General features: G+C 31.2%; 1 protein-coding gene across 4 annotated transcripts in view; it reads left to right on the forward strand.

Moving 5' to 3' along the window:
- Nucleotides 1-22,524, forward strand: part of LOC109596427 (PDZ and LIM domain protein Zasp) — a 46,475-nt gene that overhangs the window by 22,059 nt on the left and 1,892 nt on the right. Inside the window, exons 2-13 of one of the 4 annotated variants that reach the window (XM_049965935.1) lie at nt 3,206-3,357; nt 4,211-4,385; nt 13,585-13,718; nt 13,982-14,079; nt 14,344-14,488; nt 17,185-17,271; nt 17,335-17,436; nt 17,546-17,654; nt 17,785-17,976; nt 18,246-18,393; nt 18,532-18,576; nt 22,243-22,366. In XM_049965935.1, the coding sequence (XP_049821892.1) occupies nt 3,206-3,357; nt 4,211-4,385; nt 13,585-13,718; nt 13,982-14,079; nt 14,344-14,488; nt 17,185-17,271; nt 17,335-17,436; nt 17,546-17,654; nt 17,785-17,976; nt 18,246-18,393; nt 18,532-18,576; nt 22,243-22,366 (1,511 nt within the window). Of the gene's footprint in view, nt 1-3,205; nt 3,358-4,210; nt 4,386-13,584; nt 13,719-13,981; nt 14,080-14,343; nt 14,489-17,184; nt 17,272-17,334; nt 17,437-17,545; nt 17,655-17,784; nt 17,977-18,245; nt 18,394-18,531; nt 18,577-18,774; nt 22,367-22,524 lie in introns of those variants that run through there. The other 3 variants (XM_020011969.2, XM_049965934.1, XM_049965933.1) reach the window with 3 other exon arrangements.

A 22,524-nucleotide genomic window follows, 5' to 3' on the forward strand; every position in this document is an offset into this window, starting at 1 on the left:
CGACATCCGTCAATGTGATAAATAAAATTAAACTATTAACTTTTATGTAGGAAAATGATTCAGATATGTCCGTTTTTGGTCATGCTTTTTTGCGTGTTTAAATTTACACAGTACTTGACCGATATGGTAATTGTTTATGATGGTTTCAATGTAAGGCATCAAGTTCGATGCAATTGATATGGCACGTCCAAACTGCTACTATAAAAGTACATGTTTCCGAACCATCCATATGGTTTCTGTTTTTTGTATGAGACATTTTTATTCAGTAGTATTAAACTGAGCTAACATTAGAATATCGCATTTTTTACTCCTTATGTAACATACAACTGTGACAAATAATTGTATGGTATCATGGTAAACCACCGTCATAAAGTATGAAAGAATCTGCTTATCAGACAACTGCATATCTAATCCGTATTTCAATTTCAAAGTACTCATAAAACTGAATTCGCTTTGTAAACGTATGCACATATGGTTTCGTGATTAAAACTGCAATAACAATGAACCTATAAACAATTATTACATTTTTGACCCTGGTGGTGCTGATAACTTATCGCTATGCACGACAAACTGTTAATTATCGGGGACTCTTCCTGGTTGCAATGTGTCTAATGGTCATTGTAACATTTATGATTTCATACACTGAATAAGTTAAAAATTTATAAACAGAGATAAATGGATTAATTGATAGTCATTATTACATACATAAAATAATTTTTATTTTATTAATAAATGTTCACAACCCTGATTGTAAGAAAAAGCAAACCATAAAATGAATCTATAAAAATAAAATTAAAATATTAAGTTGTTATTAACTAAATGTTAATTTATATACAATAATAATATTTATTATTGATTATTTTTTATACTTCCTAGATATTAGAAGAAAGTTTACCTAATGATAATAGTACATAAAATATTTTCATATAAGTAATTCCTAGTTAATAGTTTTAAACAAATTATTTTAAATAACAAATCTAAAGATAAAAGTAATTAATGTAAATGTCATGTTTAAAAATAAGTCTGTGAATTTAAAAAATTTTAAAAGTTATATCAATAATATCTATTAAATTATATTTAAACAAAAAATATTAATAATTTAGCAAGTGAAAGTTGGTGTTTATTTTTTCTGTGGCGCCACAGATTTTGTTTAAAAATATATGAATATTATGACAATAATCTCTAACAATTTGTATTAACTTCATTTAATAAAAAACATAAAAAATAAAAATAATAATACCCATAAAGATGAAAGGATTAACGAATATTGATTTTTAGATTCAAAAAAGATTAAGTTTTAAATTTTTATTAATAGTGATTACAACACTTTTTAAAGGATAAACATCTAAGTATAAAATGAAATTTAGCAAAGGAGGGGTTGTGTTAATTTTTTATAAGACATTTTAAATTGTGTTGCAACTAAATTTAGAAAACGTAAAAAAAGTGTAATTAGTAAACATTATAACATTTTATACAATGAATTATATAACCTCTAACAAATTGTAATAATTTTATTCAATAAACAATATGATAGATAACTATAAAACAAAAATAATTATAATAAAATAATAATGAATTAAGAAGAAGGATTAGTGGATACTGATTAGATACCAAGGCTTCATATATGTAGTCGTTTTAAACCACTAATTTAGATAACAAATCTAAAGTTCAAAAATAAATAACGCAATTTACATGTTTAAAATAAGTTTTGCGTAAAATTTTAATAATTGTAAACCCATGAAATATTTTAGTTCCATATAAAAGCATACCAACAATACAAAATAAGTTGTGTTTAAATAACAAAATAATTTAACAAGTGAGGAGTTATGTGGTGATTTTTTATATCATGAAAGTAAATAAAATAAAAAGACTTTAAATTTGAAATATTTGTTAATAAATAACAAATAAACTAATCAACAAACATCTAAATATATAATTGTTAATCATAAATTATTTTATATACTATAATAATTAGCTACTGACTAAATATTGGAACATAGTTTCTCCATATATGATATTTTTTATATATAAACACAAATCTAAAGATATAAGAAATGCAATTGTAATGTTCCAGTTCTGTGAATATATTTTCAATATATCAATAATATATAATAAATTATGTTCAAAAAATAAAAGATTTTAGCAAGTGAGTCATTGTTTTTGTAGCTTCCCTATATATAGTTCATAAAATATTTATATTTGTTATACAATTCCCAGTTAATAATTTTAAACAAACTATTTTAGATAACAATTCTGCAGATAAAATATAGTTAATGCATTTGTCATGTTTAAAAATAGTTGTGTAGTCTAAGAAAACATGTAAAATATCCAAACAATATACTTGGTATATTTTAAAAAATAAAAGAGTTTTGTAACTGAATAAAAAACATTACATGCATTTAAATGACGAAAAACTGTAATTTGGTATTTATAATAACGAATATTTTGTTTTGAGAAAATAACACTAACGTAACAATAATGTTACTTTATCTCAAACCCCAATAATTTTTATTCAATTTTACATGATTTTAATATTTGATTACTTATATAATTATTTAAATATTTTACAACAATAAGCGTATATTTTATTTACTAATTGCGCCACAATGTTTAACTATTTTCCAAAACAATAAAAACTGATATGTTTACTCAATATTTTTAATAATCATTTATAGTTATCAATTTTTAACATATTCAAAACCATTATTTTACTTATTTTTAAGAGATTTTACATGTTTAAAAGAGGAATGTGATATAATTTCTGTTTTTATTACAAAATTTTATCAATCTCATTAATATGAAAACGGAGACAATTATAATGATTAACAATAACAATTTAATAATTGATAAAAAATGCACTAATAAATAGTAACATATTTTTCAATAGTTCTATAGTTGGTACCATACTAGTTTGAATTTAGACGAATTTTGGCAGAATACAAAAAATTTGTGTAGATATATATAATTATCATGGGAAATTTAATCTTTTGTCGTAAAATACATTAGTGGCCACAAATATATTATAAATCAAACTACAATATACTGTTGAAGATATGTATATTATTGAAGCATAAATTATATTTTAAAATAATCAACGTCAATTTATTAAGTAAATAAATCATAATTTTGAGACGCCTTTTTTAGAGGTGACTCACACATATTTGCCTTAATACCATGAATAACGTTTTCCGTTTCATTGTTTCAGGTCAACAGTGGCACCCCGGCCGAAAGAGCTGGTCTGATTCCCGGCGATTCGGTTATTAAGATCAACAACATCGATGTCTTCGATCTCAGACACAAAGACGCCCAAGACGTGGTCATCAGGGCCGGAAATAACTTCGACATGACTATTCAGAGGTAGGTGGCATTCGAAAATTGTTCGAATACCATGCAACGATAAAAAATGCATATTATACCCTTAAGGCGTTTATCTCTTACAATAAACCCAATATAATAATGGATATATCCAATTTCTGTCAGTTGTGTGATAAATCTGAGGAATGTTGACGTGAGATATAGGCCCTGACATAAATACAATTAAAATTAGACGACTATGTCTAATTATAACTTACTAATCAAAATAGATATTTGCAACGTTTTGTTTGTTACAAGGCGACAGATTTATTTATCGTTTTGCTTACAAACTAATACCAGTATTTTTAATAATATATTATCTTAACTATTATTGTAGAAGGATGCTTCCAAACCTTGTTTTATTACAGATGATACATTGGGCTACATTTCTCATACGTGAAATTCCCATAAATCTTATTTCTTACTAGGAATTTCATCTTATTAAAATTTATGACTTATGGTTTAATATTTCATTTTTCAATGAGCTTCGTTGTATGACATATTCACAAGATAATTTAACAACGTACAACTAAAATTTCTGCTACTTTTTTGTAGAAAAAAAATTTCTTCTTCAAACCTAGAAGTCTTACCTTTATCAATTTCAATTTTCTTCAAGTTTGCAAAATACTCTTCAAACTTATTTAACCCCATCGCAGCAGCAAATAGTGCGTACGTTAAACCTACATCTCACCTAAATGATCTAGGCCACTTCGCAGTCTCCAGATCGAAATTAGACCGCCAATAATCCGATCAATGCAGTCCTTGATCGATCGACAAAACGGATGACACATTCGCATGTGACTTTTTTTTTTAATTCGTTGCCATTTATTTTTAATCGACCGTCTCACTTTTGCAGGGGAGGCTCCACTTGGAAGCCGTCGGTAGTGCCCGTAGGAACCTACGCGACCCACTCGCCCAGCATCAACAATCTGAGCCCGGTGACGAAGACCTCGTTGCACGCGAAACCCTCCGAAAATATTGGTGCCATTGGAACTGGTCACAATCTGAGCGCAAAGCCGTTCAGTCCACAGGTGAGTTGATTTAGAAAGAACGTTTTGTGATTTCAAGGTTGATGGTATGTCGTCTAAAATAGCATAATTATATCTGTTGGAGATCTTTTTAAAACCAAATTAAAGCTCGGTCTTAATTTAATAAATATATCTTCAAAATTGTTTCAATATTGTTTGATAGCGAATTTGAATTTAGAACAATTAATTAACGATCTTCGTCTTAAAAGTAAAATATTAATGTCTAATAATACATATTAAAATACATACATAATTTACAAGAACAAAAGAAAATACTAAATGTATGAATTTTTTTATTAAAAGTATATCAAATTAAAATTAACTACATCTTCTCATAAACATTTAGTTTTATTAGCATTTTGTAAAAAAGTTAATTGAAAAATTTTATACATTCAAAAGAAGGTAAAAATTATTTTAAATTTAGATTATTGTTAAAAATGCAAGAGAAAACTTTATATTATAGACTATATATATATATTAGTTTTTCTTGAATGATAAATCCAAAGTAGATAATATATCAAATTACATTCAAAATTTATAAGTATAAAAAATTAAAATTAACTCAAAATCTCGTAAATTTAAAATATAATGAAATAGTAATTTTAGTTGGATAAAATTTTGAAATTGGAAACTTGCTTGCTTTTTAAACCAGGTTTTTCTACAATGAAAACTCCAAAGTAGATAATAAATCAAATTACATTCAAAAATTTGAAAAATAAACCAGTCTTTCTTCTTTAATTTGATAAATAAATCTTCAAATGTTAAATAATTATGTTATTATTAATGTTTTTTCAAATTCATTTTGTTCATTATAGAAAATTTACTTTAAATTTAGAAACTACTAATAATAAATATATATACAATTTACAACAAAGAAAAAGATATATGTATTATTTTTTTTATTAAAAAGTATAACAAATTAAAATTAACCCCTATTATTCTACTTATTTGATAACAAAGATGTATTATAATAAAAATTTAATTTTACTTGTACTCTATAAATTTCATATCAAAAAATCGCATAAATTTAAAATATAGTGAAACAGTAATTTTAATTGGAGAAAATTTAAAAATTGGGAAAAAAAACTTTGTACTACTTTTTTAGAACAAGGTTTTTCTTCAATGACAAAGTAGATAATAAATCAAATTATGTCCAAAAATTTTAAAAGAAAACCAGTCTATCCCCTTTATTAATTAATTTAATAACCAGATTTTCAAAATTTGAAATTATCTTATTTTCATTATTGTTTCAAATTCATGTTCACTTTAAAAAAATTACTTTATAATTTTTGTCTTAAAATTTTGAAATAAATTTAATATGAAATATTAAAAATACATTTATAATGTACAACAAAGAAAAATAAATATATGTGAAAACTTTTTATTAACAAATTAAAATAAAATTAACTACTATGTTACTACGCTAATGTTACATATATAAAGATATATTGTCATATAATTTTAAATTTATTAGTACTTTCTAAAAATTCCTATTAAAGAATTCCATAAATTTAAAATATGGTGAAATAGTAAACTTAAAGTTAAATAATTGTTAAAAATTAGAAGAAAAACTTTTTTTTTAACCAGGTGATTATACACCTATACAAGATGTAGTTCCATTATTGAATGAAAACTCCGTTTTGAAAGAAAGTCATGATTTCTGACTTAATTTAATAAGAATATCTTCAATTAAAAAGCTGAAAATTAATTATTTTTATTGTTATTTCAAAAGTCATTTTATTCACCTTACTTTGTGGTTTTTGCCTTAAAGGTAAAATATTAAAGTCTAAGTTTAGAAACTAATAATTAACAATATTAAATATACTAGTACATATATACAACATCAAAAAAAAAAAAAATAAATAAATAATACGTGTATGAAATTTTAAAAAGTATAACCAATTAAAATTAACTACTACTATGCTAATAATATTTATTTGACAATAAAGGTATATTGTCATAAAATTTAATTTTATTTATACTCTCTAAAAAATTCCATTGAAAAATTCCATAAATTTCAAATATAGTGAAAATAGTAATTTTAAACTTGTATAATTGTTAGAAATTGGAAAATAAAACTTTATGCCGGCTCTTAAATGTAATTACACAGAAGGCTGGAGTACCTCTTATGAAGTAGACCGTGTATTAATTTTTCCCCAATGAAAGCTCAAGAGCAGATAATGAATCTTAATTTTGTTGAAAAATTTTAAAAGGAAATCAGACTCTGTCTTAAATTAATAAGAATATTTTCAATCTGAATTTGAATTATCTTATTTTTATTGTTGTTTCAACACCATTTTGTTCACTTTGGAAAAATTACTTTATGGTTTTTGCCTTAAAAGAAATATATTAAAGTCTAAATTTAGAAACTAATAATAATCAATATTAAGATACACATACAATTTACAACAACAAAGAAAAATAATAAATGTAAAAAAACTTTTTACAAATTAAAATTAACTACTATTATGCTAATAGTACTTATTTGACAATAAAGGTGTATTATCATAAACATTTAAATTTATTTGTACTCTCTAAAAATTCCTATTGAAAAATTCCATAAATTTAAAACAAAACATAATACCTTTGTCATCGCCGATGTGAAATTATAAAATAAGCACATATGCCAAAAACCATTTATGAATCATTTTAAATAGTCTGCATTTTTATCTGTATAAATAAAACAATCGTTTCGTAGCCAACAATAAAATAACCGACACATGCTTAAGTGTTTTGTTTGATGCGAGTATTGTTCTATTACTCATTTGGGTAAAATGCATATGTATGTACAAATTTCCAATCTGTTTTATTTTTGTGCTGCGGCGTTTCATTCCAGTCGACTTAGTTCCATGTGACGGTAGTTAAATAAGTATATCTAACAGTTTAGATAAAACTTTATTTTCTACAATTTACACTGTTCAATATAGATGCTTTATGTACAATAATTTCTGCTAGACTGCCATCCATCCCCTTGGATGGGCCTATTTAAAATAGGGAATGTTTACGTTAACCCCATTAAGGGATACTCTTAATAAGTGGGCGAAAACATTCCCATGCCTAAACCACGAAGAGATAAGATAACTAACTATATACAAAACTATATCTAACATAAACACTAATATAAACACTAATACATTTAACTCCTCCCTTCTTAGAGAGGGCCTTAGAAGGAAAGAAAAAAAAAATATTATTATTATCTTATTTAAACATATATACATACATACATATATATATAAATATATATATATATTTTTTTTTTTTTTTTTAAGGGCCGTACATAATAATATTTACAACAATACATACATAATAATACCTATACAATAATATACTAATAATACATAATACATTACAATTATACTGTTATGCGCTGCCTAGAACTCATGTATTGGTCGAAGGAACAGGGAATACAATTCTTGAATTAGAGTAGTATAAATCTACTAGGAATATAATAAATACTGTATTATACTGTAATATTTATGTGTTTGTTTTTTTTTTTATATATATATATTTTAACTGTTCGATTAACATGAATTTTAGGTAGTCTGGGAAGAGTATTTTTAAATTATTCGGTATATTTGAGATTTGCATTAGAATGGTATCGGTTAGACAGTGGTCTTCTTAGGTTGTTTTTGTTATAATTTGTATTGACTGTTTGTATTTTTTGTGTTAAATTTTTATTTACTACATAGGGTTTGAACTTGTTGGCAAGCTTGTTCCTGTGGTCAGTTTTGTGATAGACTATTGTACCAGGTGTATACTCCAGTGGTTCGTGTCTATTTTTATTAATATTGGTAATGTTCTTTGTTTTATCGGTAATTAATTTTTCTTTGATGTTTTTATATATTTCTTGAGTTAATTCTTTATGTTTGAGAATATAATTATTCATCATTTTTTTGTTAATGTCAATGTCGAAAGGTGAGTTCGTTTTAAGGTGGCCGTTAATTAGATCGCTCGGTTTGTGTTTTGTTGCTGAATGGATGCTGTTATTATAACCTAGTATGGCTAATGGCATTAGGTCTATGATGCTTTGGTCTTTTTCTTTTGTTTTTAATATTCGTAGGTGTTCAATTAGACTAGAGTGTAATCGTTCGATAGGACCATTTGAGGTGTGTGTGTGTGGGGTTGTGAAATGTATTTTAATTTGATGAAGATCCGTAAATTCTTTGAAAACTGTATTTTTAAATTCTGTGCCATTATCGCAGATAATAATTGATGGTGAATTATGATGGCTCATGAAAATAATAAGGGCTTTAATTATATTTATTCCGTTTGGGGAAGTTACCGGGTATGCTTGAGCATATTTTGAAAATGAGTCTACTATCGTCAAAAATTTTTGTGTGTTTGCTGAAAATATATCGATATGTACAATTTCGAATGGGTGAGACGGCGTAGGTGAAACATTGAGGATTTGTTTAGGGGGGTTTCGGTCGTATTTTAATGTTTGACAAATTTGACAGTTGTTTATGTACATTGAAATTGTATTAGTCATATTAGGCCAATAATACCGGTTTCGCAGTTGCATTGTTGTTTCATTGATACCCCGATGGTTTGTTTTACCTTCGTGGTATTTTTGAATAATGTGTGTTTGTTCATGATCATCTTCGACGTCTTGTAAGATTTCGTTACAAATGACTAACTTAAGAGCAGAATTTCTGAAGTTAGATTGTAGTGTACAATTTAATAGATTGAAGTACTCTTTTTGATTTATTAAAATTGCAAAGGTTTTGTTACTGGTCGTAAATTCTTTAAATATTTTTATTATATCTTGCTCAAAATTTATTTTTGTAACTTCGATGGTTGTTCGATTTTTGTTGTCAAATAGTTTTTTCAAGACAGGTTTCTTTGGGTTTTGTAACACTACGTTGATAATAATTTGATCTTTGAACATATTTAAGGGCTTTTCTGAAATTGGGATATTTAAAATAGGATTCTCTAAGCTCGTGTGGACGGTTGCATTATCGTTAATTTCTAAATTGTCTTTTGGTTGAGCATTTTCTAGTGTTTCTAGGATTTCGTCTAGGTCTTCGACATCTGACATTTCGGGGGCATTTGCCAGAATAGATTCTAGTTCTGCCATTGGATCAAGTTCGTTATTGTGCATATTACATTCGGTTATTTTTATTCTGGAGAGTGCATCAGCATTAGTGTTCGATGAACCTTTTTTGTATATAATTTCGTAATTATATTCATCCAATTTAAGACGCCAACGGGTGAGTCGTGAATTAGGATCTTTGACTGAAAATAACCAATGTAATGGTTTATGATCCGAAAAAATTTTAAATTTTTGACCATACAGGTAAGGGCGGAAGTACTTTGTTGCCCAAACTATTGCCAACAATTCGCGCTCAATGGAGCTATAATTACATTCAGCTTCGTTAAGGGTTCTGGACGCATATGCAATGGGTTTATCTTTGCCAGGCTCTCCTTGTGACAGAACGGCGCCTATTGCGAAATTGCTCGCGTCTGTTGTCAAATTGAAGGTTTTTGTGAAATCTGGATATTGAAGGATTGGGTCGTTCATTAACAGTTCTTTACAATTATTAAAACAATTTATGTATTCCGGTGTTAAAGTGATTTTTGCATTTTTCTTTAATAGTTTGGTCATTGGTTTGGTCAAATGTGCGAAGTTGGGAATGAAGCGCCTGTAGTAACCTAAAAGTCCAAGGAAGCTTTTTATTTCTTTACTAGTTTTGGGAATTGGAAATTTTTTTATTGCGATTATTTTGTCTGGATTTGGTTTAATACCTTCTTTTGTAATTATATGCCCTAAGAATGATGTTTCTTTTTTTAAGAATTCGCATTTGTCTAGTTGAATTTGAAAGTGTGCCTTGCGTAGCTTACCGAACACGAGTTCAAGATTGTTAATGTGTTCTTGAAGGGAGTTTGAGAAAACGATAATATCGTCTAGGTACACAAGACAGATTTTTCCAATCAATTCTCTCAGGATATTGTCCATAACTCGTTGGAAAGTCGCCGGGGCGTTCTTTAGACCGAAAGGCATGCGGACGTATTCGTAATGGCCGTTTTCGGCATTAAAAGCCGTTTTTTGTACATCGTCAGGGTGCATTTCGATTTGATGGAAACCGCTGGCTAAATCTAGAGTGGAGAAATAATTACAACGTCCTAGTTTGTCCAGGACATCAGTTATGTTTGGTATTGGATATTTATCGTCTATTGTTTTTTCATTTAATTTGCGATAATCCACAACTATTCGCCATTTTTTCTTTCCGGAAGCGTCTGATTTTTTAGGTACTACCCAAATAGGGGCGGACCAAGGAGAGTGGCTAGGACGGATTATGCCCTGTTCTAACATATTGTTAATTTGATTCTTTACCTCCTCGCGATGTACGAAGGGATATCTGTATGTTTTAGTAAAAACAGGTATTTCGTCTGTAGTACGAATCCTATGTGTAATTTGATTGCTGAAGGTTAGACTATCATCTGGTTTAAAGAAGACATCTTTATATTTTCTGCATAGTTTGATAATTTCTTTTTTTTCTTCTGAATTTAGATGATCAGTCCTAATAACTTCGGAAATATTTCTTAATTTAGTTTCTTTTGCTGTTATATGAAAATTATACAGCTCGAAATTATTGTCTGCTTTGTAGGCTTTTAGCGGGTAAAGTAAGGAAAAATTAATTTCGTCATCTGATACATTTGAAATTTCTATAAGTGCTTTACCATTTTTAGCTGTCGTTAATATTTCAGGAATTTTGCAATTTTGAATTGTTTGTTTTGGAATTAATATATTACCTTCGGAGATTGTTGTAGGCACTTGTAATGTTATTGTGGTGTTACCGGGAATAAGTTTTTGAATTAATATGTTATTACTAGTCTGTAGATAGAGAATTTTATTATTTGAATTTGGGGTGCTTAGAATGTTATTAGGAATATCTAGTTTTATTTGTAGGATATGCATATTATCTACTCCTATTAGACCGTCAAAAATTTCGTGAAATTTAAATAAATGAAATGTTATCACCTCATTACTATTAAATTCTGGAAATGCCTTTATTTGCATGACCTCGTCGTGTTTGGATGATGCAAATGCTGTTGTAACAATAAATGGTTCTTTGATTATTTTGTGAGGGTAATGTTTATGAGCGATTAAAGGATTAAGAAAAGATTTTGTAGAGCCTGTGTCGATAAGTAATTTTAATTGAGGGTTTTTTATTTGGATGTAAGGAAGTTTTTTTCCGTTGGGATTTGTGTGGAATTCAATTACTTTGTCGGTTTTGAATATTGGTCGTCCCGAAAATTTTCATAATAAGGACTCTCTTCGTTAAATTCGTAAGTAGTCTCGTTTTGATTGGTTTTAGTGTCGACTGGATTATTGTTTTCTAAGTTATAGAGCTCTTCAAACTGAAATTTAGGTGACTGATTTTGACGAGAATTGATTGTTTTGGCTCTAACGTGGGATACACCACTCATTGGTGTAGGGTGTTGGGTTCTGTTTTGTTTAGTTCGAAAATTTACAGGGTTACGGGGAAAGTTTTGTTGTCTGTTGGGGACGCCTTGACCATGCTGGCGATTTTGGGAACCTTGGGAAAAATTTTGATTGGGTGATCTATTATAATTTGTTTGAACTTGAGAAGCATAGTAATTGAATTTTTCTTCGCTTTTTACGAATTCAAGAGCTTCTAACATATTTCTTGGACTTTTTACCCTTAACATTGAGGCTAATATAGTTGGTTTTACATTTGCTTGGAATACCGTTAGGGCGCTTTGGTTAAAATGTTCTAATTTCATGTGTCGCATTTCTGGATTCGGTTCATTTAGGGTTACATAATTATTAAAAATATTGCATAATTCGTAAATTTTATTGTAATAATCCGAAGCGGTTTCGCTGCGGCTTTGCCGTAACTGGTGAAGATCGTACAACAAACTATGCTCATTTCTAATATCACCAAAGTGTCTAATCAATTCCGTTCTAATTTGTGTAATCGAAGTTGCGTTTGAGTTTTCAATAACTGCGAGGGCTGGGCCTCGTAGTTTATTAGTAATAGAAGCGGTGATGTAGTCGTTTATTAAACTTTCGGGGTCCTTAATATCATAAAATTTGTTAACTACTTTTTCCAGTCTCCCAATAAAAAATCGAAGTTTGGACGAATCACCATCAAAGGTAGGAATGGTATCCATCATGTCTTTAATTGTAATTTGAGCCATTTTGATTTACTTGTTTGTTTTTACTAGTTAATAAATTTAATTTTGAAATTAATATCGAGTTCTAGCAGTTTTTAGTACTCTAATTCTGAATTGCTTCAATTTCAATTCTTTAAAATGTTAATGGGAAAACATGAGTTACTTACATAAAATTTATAATTTTATCCCCGTTGCGTGGACTTCTCCTCGATGGACGTAGTTCAGCGTGTGGGATGGTTTAATTTGTGGTTTCCTTCTGGTTTCTCCGCGATGGACGTAACTAGTTGGGAGTTCCACTTGTTTGATTTCCTGAATCTCTTCTTACTGGTTTCTCCACGATGGACTTAACTCAGTTGGATTCTCGTAGATTCTTCTTGTTGTGTTGCATCTATGTGTTGCTCTGGATTTCCTCGATGGATGGTCCTCGGCTGATTGTGTTTAATTGTAGTATTTGTTCCTTAGATTTTCCTTAATGGATGCTTCTTCGGAATGTGGTTCTTTCACTTCCAAACGATTGAAATCGACGTGATAGTTTCACTGAAGTGAACCGTACGACTGCGCCAGTTAAATAAGTATATCTAACAGTTTAGATAAAACTTTATTTTCTACAATTTACACTGTTCAATATAGATGCTTTATGTACAATAATTTCTGCTAGACTGCCATCCATCCCCTTGGATGGGCCTATTTAAAATAGGGAATGTTTACGTTAACCCCATTAAGGGATACTCTTAATAAGTGGGCGAAAACATTCCCATGCCTAAACCACGAAGAGATAAGATAACTAACTATATACAAAACTATATCTAACATAAACACTAATATAAACACTAATACATTTAACTCGGTTGAAATCATGGTTTGTAACTTATTTGACACTTATTTTAGTAGTGCAACCTCACTAAGACTCAAAGTATCTTCTCAGTTTTAACAAAATAAACAAACAGAGATCCAACTAATCAGTTTTCTATTTAAATTTGACTCACAACTCTGAAATGTTTATAAATATTTATATGTATGATTTAAAAAAATATGTGAATGATTTATTGGTTTGTTACAGTTGAATGGATCTATAAACGGAGGACCAAAACTAGTCAACAAACAATACAATACACCATTGAAACTATATTCCGAAGAGAGCATAGCTGAAACACTTTCAGCACAAACTGAAGTTTTATCCACTGGTGCCTTAGGGTAAGTGTTCAATAAACATTATTGGTAAAGATTTCATAAATTTAATCACGTATTTCTGCACAGATCTATATTTTTGTAGTAAATTTAAGTTTAAATTTAACATGCTGTGAAACTTGGTTGGCAGCCAAATAGACAAACATGTTTCGCAATAAATGTTTACACATTATCTGTTTAAATTTATAATTAACAATTCAATATTTTATTATACAAATTAAACAAATTTAGAATCTATAGTCTAATTAATTATAATTTGTTGTTAACAGTGTTAATTTCAAGAAAAACGAAAAAGACTACGATGCCTCTAAAAGCTCTGTATATCAGATGCTCCAAGAAGCCGAGAGTGATCCAAGGCCTAATGAAGGTATTGCAAACTTTAAATTTGTAGCATTTAGCATACCTGTACAATAACTGAAAGTTTAATGTTAAAGGTGTAAACATGATTTTATCATAATTAAATCATCACATCCATAATAATAATTACCATTGAAATTTTTGGTACGCCTTTGACATTGAGCTTCTTTATTATTAGCATTTAGTTTTAATTAACAACCTTGCATTTATAATTGCGTAATTACCAATTAATGTTAAAACGTGATTTCACTTGATACGTTTCTTCTATCTAAAGAACCAGATTCAGGAATAATTACGACACCAAACAGCGGAATAGCAGGTTTAAGACATGTTTCAGCCCCCATCGACAAACCAAACCCGCCGACTCCTCAATTACCTCCAGGTCAAAATATTTGCGCCGATTGCGAACGTCTCATAGTGTAAGTACTTTGGAAAGAAAACCAGTACAAATGCAAAGGCAAACGTTTTTGAGTAGTGAGGCACTTTGCACTTGTATTTCCAAACACTGGTCTAAACTCATGTGGCTTAAGTAAAGTAAACACAAAATTATTGCGACTTCCAAGGCACATGGGTTTTCAATGTTTCCAGCTACAGAACTAAATCTGGACTACCGCACCAACAGAACAACGCAGATCCGTACTTGGTAAACAGACCGTTGTAACGAATCGGTATTTACACGTTTTTATTTCTTTTTTTGGTTTAGTAAACCGTTACGATTTTTACGCAACCCATAGCCACGCTATCGGTGGCCGAAGGGCGGTACTCAGCCCCCGCCAATCTCACAGACAATCACCTCAAAACGAGCGAAGCGCTCAGCCCCCGATTAATCCCCAGAACGACACAGATCAACCTGGTCCCACGATCTGTACAGATTGCGAACGGGTCATTGTGTAAGTGCGGCACTGTTGGATGATCAATGTTGTCTATCTGTACCTATTATCTTTTTTTGTAGATCACCGCACAGTATTATTTTTGTTTTTTTTTTTATTATTTTTTTTGTCCATCAAATAGTTTTTATTAGTTCATTAGAAAAATTGGAAATGACTACTTCCATCCAGTTGGTATCACCCCGTTTTAAAGTCTTTGGGCGACGTAGTTTTTGATCTAGCAAAAGACCAGATCCATTCTATGACCGACTTCTCCCCCCCCCCCACTATCTCTTTTAAAATCTACTTCAACTAATGAAGTTCTATTAAAAATGCAGAGATAAAAAGATAAATATAAAATAATTTAGTAATAAGATTGATATTAGGTACCAAGAAAAAAGTAATTTACAGTTTTAACGTTTAACTAAAATGGCATAACTTTGTCTAAAATAACTATATTTAACAAAATAATTATAATTAACAATGTACAAGTAAATCAATGTCACAAGTAAAAGGTTCTTGGAACTGAAGAAAATATTAATCTCATATTTGACCTCCTCTTCAGGATTAAATTCTTTCTTAAGCAAAAAATTGGACAATGTTAGAAATATAGAAAAATATATGTACTATTTAACATTTTAAAACTTCCTTTGAGACTCTAAAACCACATGTGGTTTTGGAATATCATGAAGAAGAACATCTTTTCTATCAACTAATGTAGCTCATCCGTGTTTTCCATGAACTTGATAAATTTAAGAGTAGTATTGATAGTTAATAACTATAATATTGTTCCACGTGCAGTCATCTTTATTAGGTTAAGACTTTTTCAATAGTTCATCTCAGCTTAATTCCTTCGTTGGCACAAGTTTACTAGTTTCAATTCATTGTACATACCGGCGAAAATTGTCGTAATCAACCCATTTTTAGTTGAATGCAACAATACTAAAGTTAAAAAGTTCATTGTAAAGAGAGAATTTGCAATTGCCCCACGTCTTTGTTAACCTCACTTAATTTATGTGGAATCCATTTATCTAACTTTAAGAGGAAATTAATTGCATGAAGCATCTTTCTAATTGTTGATTCATCGCAGGTTAATTCCTTCGTTAGTACAGGTTACTCTAGGTTTGCTAATTTCAACTCATTATACCTAGAGGTTGACGAGAATTGTCGTAATCAACCTTATTTTGGTTGCATGAAACAGTACTAAAGATAAAAGATTCATTTGCGTTGCATGCAAGGAGAGAATTGAGTTTGTTAACCTCACTTAATTTATATGGAAACCATTTATCCAGATTTACTAGCTTCAACTTATTGTACAGACCGACGACTATTGTAATAAGTAACCCATTTTTGGTTGCAAGAAGATAATTAACAATCATTTTTGGTTAGATACTAAAAATGCCTTTTATCTATGCAAGAAGGTAACTGGTAATTATAAAACTCCTAATTTTGTTATGCCATTTAATTTATGGATTCCACCATTTGTTCAACTTTTTGATGAAAATGGTTTCCTCAAAATGCTTAATTATTTTGATGGTACATCAATCATCTCCAATTCATTGCCATTTTTAAATCGACTAAATCTCTTTTAACTCATTTTGAATTCAAGGTGCTTGTTCTGTTACTTTCAACCAATTTCTGAACACATAAAGAATATTTGCATGAAATATGGCACTTAATACACACACCATTTTTAAACCCAAACATGTTACAAATACAAAAAATAGATAGCATAGTTAGAAAATTGTATTCAAATAAATCAAACCAAAAATATAAATTACTTTTTCTGGTGCCTAAAATATTAAAATTTAAACAAATATAATAATATACCCTTAATTTAAGTCATTTTCAATTTAAATGTAATAAATTTTTTTAATAACCCTCATTTTCAAGTTTATACTTTCCCTGGTTTATTTATGGTATGTTATGTATTGTCACTATTTTCTATACTTCGTTTTAGTTATCATTTGCATGTGTCTGTTGTGAGTTTCAAGATTAGTTCTGTATAAAGTAGAATTAGATAGTGTAACAAAATTAATTACAAACAATAAACACATAACTTGATTATATTTAGCAAATGAGAAATGTTTTATATGTGCATACATTTTTCAACACTCAAATAATTTACTAAATGTAGTCAAAACATCCACATACTCTTAATACAATATTTATTACTCTCCAAACATGCAATTTATTTATGGAATTTATTGTTAATAAGATTTAAACTTAATTGGTATTTTTGGTTATAGTGGTGTTTTTGTCCGCATCAAGGACAAAAACTTGCACGTAGAGTGCTTCAAGTGTTCTACCTGCGGCAGTTCTTTGAAGAACGTAGGGTAAGTTTACAGGTTTTAGCAAATTACGCATTCCGAATTGCATTTTTTCATTCTTGCCGACAGGTACTACAACATAAACAACAAACTTTACTGCGACATCCACGCCAAATCGGCCGCTATTAACAACCCACCTGCTCCCAATTTAGTACCGGTTACAGTACAACCGTAAGTTCTTCTATCGATTATTTTTCAATGTTGCGATTATGAAAATAATGAAATAATTACGTGAATATTTAGTTACACAACATTTTATCAAATTGTAATTATTTTACAGAGGTGGCAAAATCCCTGCGAACGCTATTTCGGCAGCTCTTGCCACTCACTCGCTACCATCACCATCACCACTATCACCAAAGAGCAACAGTCTAGCCTCCCCGTACCAAGTAAGTTCAATGTTACCTTTCACAACTTTTAATGTGCTAGTACTTTTTGTTGTGCAGTTTTTAACAAGCACAGCGTCTTGAGCACCAATTTTTTTCGCACTACATAAAATAAGTTAACCAAAAATTTTAGCCGCCGGAAATAAAAGAGCCTCCTGTGCCTGCAACGCCTTCTCAAAATCTCATCATGACTGTGGACCAATCGCCCACTGTTGCGCCGTCTATTAGCAATGTTACTCCTACTATCAATAATACTAATAATAATATAAATAATAACCTTTATAATAATTCTACGCCAGTGTCGTTCAGCAAATACCTGAACAAGGTAAGTGACATTAACAGGTTTACTTAAGAAAGCACACAGTTACAACAGTCAAATTTAAAGGTTTCATAAGAAAAATACTTTAGCACACGTCTAAGGATGCTTTTGATGTAAGATGCATGAAATAATAATATTTGACGCCTATTAATACTATTCTCTTACCCAAAATACATATTCTTATTGCTAATTATGTGTTAACAATACTTCTTGGATACATGTCTCCTTTAAATGATTGAATTAAGAAAAAATTAAATTATCTGTTTGGTTTTCAGTCCGCCGGCTTTTCTGGACCAAAACCGTTTTCTAGTGTGAGTGCACCTTTGTCACCACAAAATACATTACCAAGAGCTGCTCCATTATCTCCAAAATCACCAATCTCTAGTGCACCAGCACCTACATTCAGTCCAGCTCCATCAGCAGGTAAATAAGAGATAATTAATACACGTCTTTAGTATAAAAAATACTGTTCTACTTCTAAAACAATTTCAACAATAATTAAACAAAAACATATTTGTTTTGAACCTCCAAATGGTCTTAAAACTATTTTTATTCCCATAGGCCGTTTGCCAACTTATAGCAAACCCTCCGCCCCCCTTTTTAAAGGTACTATTGCTATGAGTTTTGCTTCTTGTTAGACGGCACTCTCCTCCAAACAACTAATATTAAAATAGTATAACTGGATCCCAAATTAAATTATTAAACCAACTACGTATTAAATTCATTTTGTTTTTCTTCCAGAAAACTCGTTTAATCCAAAACCCAGACCCTTCTCCCTAGTCCAAGAATAAGTATTTTCCCAACAGCTTTTAAATGCATTTAGCTTTTTATAGCCAATTAATTAATTTAATATTAGAAATTTTAATCCGACGAAATACACTAACTCAAGAAAATTCCGCTCCCAATTTATCCTTTTTGTAATTATATTACAGTAAATTGTTTTCGTCAATCGTCGAGTTATACTATTTTATATGGTTATCGCTTTACGCTTATTAATATTTCTTTTTCTTCTTTTTCTTTTCGTTACACCTTATGCCTTTGTTTGTGTGCTATGTTTTTTCAAACATTAAGAAGGGCGCAGCCTTCAAAATATTGTTTGGCCTCCTCCTCAAGAAGAACAAGACCTTCCTACCGCTTGTCCTTTATATTTCCCTCCCCCATCTCAGGTTGAGGCACAACTTCTAGCCAAAAAGGCTGAGCGCGAAGAGAGTGAAGACTGTTATTCTGAATACGAAGAAATGGCTTTTTATCAACAACAACAGCCGAAAATGTCGATCTGTTCTGAGGAAGTGTCTACCTTTACGGAAAGGAAAAGTGCTACTGAATGTATAGAAACGATAACGGAAACATTGGAGACTCAGAAACTAGTCGAAAATGTTATGAAAACACGACCCAGATCACCACCACCCTTGGACACCGCATCTATACCTTGTCCTCAGTCTATTGAAAAAAATGTTACTTGTTGCCATAAGAGAAAAGATAGCTGTGAGTTGCGGCGACCCACCGAATTTACACCAAACACTCTCGAATGTCAATTGCAAAGTCAAGTTCAAAATCCAGTACCCCAAGGATGGGAGTCACCAATGTTGCAGGCTTTAAAAACTGCCCCAGATCCCTTTTCGCAAATTCCTAGTAAACGTTCTTCTAGCGCGTTAGCATCAGCATTAAAAATTGCACCTGCGGAGCCTTTTACACCTGCTCCGTTTAATTTAATGGATCCCATACCTTTACCAGAAGAAACAGTTCCGTATTTTCCCCCGGAACATCCCATAACTGTAGAACCTAAAGAACCTAAACCAAAACCTGAAAAGAAGGCAGACAGTCAATTTGTAAAAGCACTTATCATTGCTCCTGAAAGACCATTCACACCAGTTGGTGGTGTAGCTCCGATTAAGAAAAAAGTGGAAGATCCTTTAGACAAATTTATTAAAGAACTACCAAAACCTCAGGAGAAACTGTCAATGAGAACTGCATTAACTACAGCACCTGAAAGGCCATATACGCCTGTTTTTGCGGAGAATGTGACTATAGAAGAATGTTCTATGGAAAAAAGTAAAAATGTTAAGAAGGAAACAATAGACAGATCTTTATTGACCAAGCCTATGATGCCTGCGAAACTACCTGAGTCTTTCCAAGCACCACTACCTCAACCAAAACCTATAATTAGAGAAATACCTCCAATATTGATTCATGAATCAGAAGAGAAACAAACAAAGGAAGAGAAGGATTCTAAACATATTCGTATAATAGAAAAACGTGAATTAAGACCAGCAATACCATCAACAATAACTAAAAACCGCCTTGAGGAAGAAGAACATCAAGTTTGTCCCAATTTTCCTCCAATATTTCAAGGATTTAGTTGCTCTTTTCAAAACAAAACCGATCATTCGCAATTTTCAGTCGAAGTTATTACAACTCCCCCTGTTTTAACACCTACTCCAACTGAAAAATCCCACTCCGCCAGCAGTTTGGCTATAAGTGAAGGAAGAAGTGGCTACGTCCAAACAGAGAAGATAACAGAAGAAACTAGCTCAAAACACCACTCGTCTCAAAGACAAGCTAAAGAAGTTACAACAGTAAAACCAGCCGAAATAGTACGTCAGTCAGAACAAATTATACAGAAAAAACCTTTAGCACTGGCATCGTCGCTACATCCCATTGGTGGATTACCACAATATCAAGTGAACTTGTCTGCTGAAGCAGAAGCTGAAATACTGCGAATGGAAAAGTTGGAAAGGGCTCAAAAAAGACTTGAGCAACAAAAACTAACTCAAATTACAAAAGAAGAACAACACAAGCCTGCTCCCCAAAAACCTGTGAGACAACCACCTCCTGCTGATAATATAAGAAAACCCATTATTACAATTCAACCAGGGGAGACGGAGCAAATTCGTTCACAAATATTTCAACCTGTTGTTGAAGACAAGCCACAAAGTTATTCATTTTCACCAAGGCCAAGATCGATTACACCTAGTAGAATAAATAAGCCTCCTTCAATTTTACCTTATTACCAAGAAAATTTAGTGGCTCACATATGTCCACCAGCATCTGTCAATTTATTAGATCCAACTAGCCCAGCAATTTCGCGTTCACCCAGTCCATGTCCGGGTGGAAGAGAAAGGAGTCCATCCCCTTTTCCCGATTCTGGTGCTTCTGCTGCAAGGCCAAAGTCCCCAGCTGCTGGTCCACCCCCTAATCCGCTTCTCTCTGCGAAGCCCTTACCTACACCAAGGGACTCACAAGTGCGAATCGCCAAAGAGAGCTTAACAACATTCATTCCTCAATATAAGGAAAAGAGAGATTTAATTGAACGGGTTCAGGGAATGGATTTTTATAAACGAAGTGAAGAACTAACGAGCCAGAGTATCCAAGAACAACAATACCAACAATCCCAAAGTGAACAAATAAAGCAATGTATTCAATCCCAACCTACTCATATGTACGATTCTCGAATATCGCAACAAAGTCAAGTGCAACAAAAGCAAATTACACAACCTACACAAATGTATAGTTCGCAAGTTCAAACTAGTAGTTATACGGTACCTCAAACTCGTCAATTTGAAACATCTTTTATGGCATGTGAACATAAGAGTGACGCAACTTCTTCCCAATGTAGTATGCAAAAACAAAATATGCAGATCCAGGATTCACAGAGGTCTCAGTCGCGTATTTCCCAAAGTGCACAGGGCTCTGTTTCAACCTCTGTATCTGAAATAAAACACCAAGCACATTTAGAGGACTTAAAGAAAAGCGAATCAAAAAGTGTGGAAATGTCGCGAGACGGACGCACTCAAATTCAAAGAAAACAAACAGTGACTGAAGAATACGAGCATAGTCAAAAGGCACAAGTTATTGAAATTGAAAAAAATGTAACGACTACTAAAAAACATCCATTTCGTGATGTAAATGCACCAGTTATAGAACAACCTGGAGTGATGGGTTTGCACGTGACGAATCCTCAACCTTTGTCATCACCGTTTAAAAAAGCTGATATGTCGGGCGCATTCACCCAAGTGCCTCAACCGGATCCCAAAAGTGTATGCCCTCCGTGCACTAAAAAACAACCACCAAAACCCGATTCTAGCCAGTGTCAAAAATGTCCAAATGTCTGTCCCTCCTGTCCCAATTCCGCACCAACCCAAGCACCACCTCCACCCATAAGACAAGTGTTTGCACCTGGCACCCAAGGTCCTATAAAGCATGTTAAAGCGCCTGGCTCTCAAAGTTCCAACCAAAATGTGATTAAACCCAGTACTCCCTCCTCCAATGTAGGTACTGCCAGCGGTCGCCAAACAGGCGCTATTGGAGCTCCAAGACGTGGTCGAGGTGTTTTGAATGCGGCTGCTATTGGCGGCTCCAGAATACCTTTATGTGGTCAATGTCATAGACAAATCAGGTCAGATTCGTTTTGTGGGTTGTATGTAGTGGCATTTTTAGTATTTGTGTGCGTTTGTGTTGTTTTACATTTGATGGGCTGATATACAACATTTATTTATTTATTTATTGTTGTTTTTAAAAATCTATAATTTTGCATGTATGTTATTTTGTTTTTCT

This window comes from Aethina tumida, chromosome 4 (assembly GCF_024364675.1).
Source record: "Aethina tumida isolate Nest 87 chromosome 4, icAetTumi1.1, whole genome shotgun sequence".
Classification (NCBI taxonomy): Eukaryota; Metazoa; Arthropoda; class Insecta; order Coleoptera; family Nitidulidae; genus Aethina; species Aethina tumida.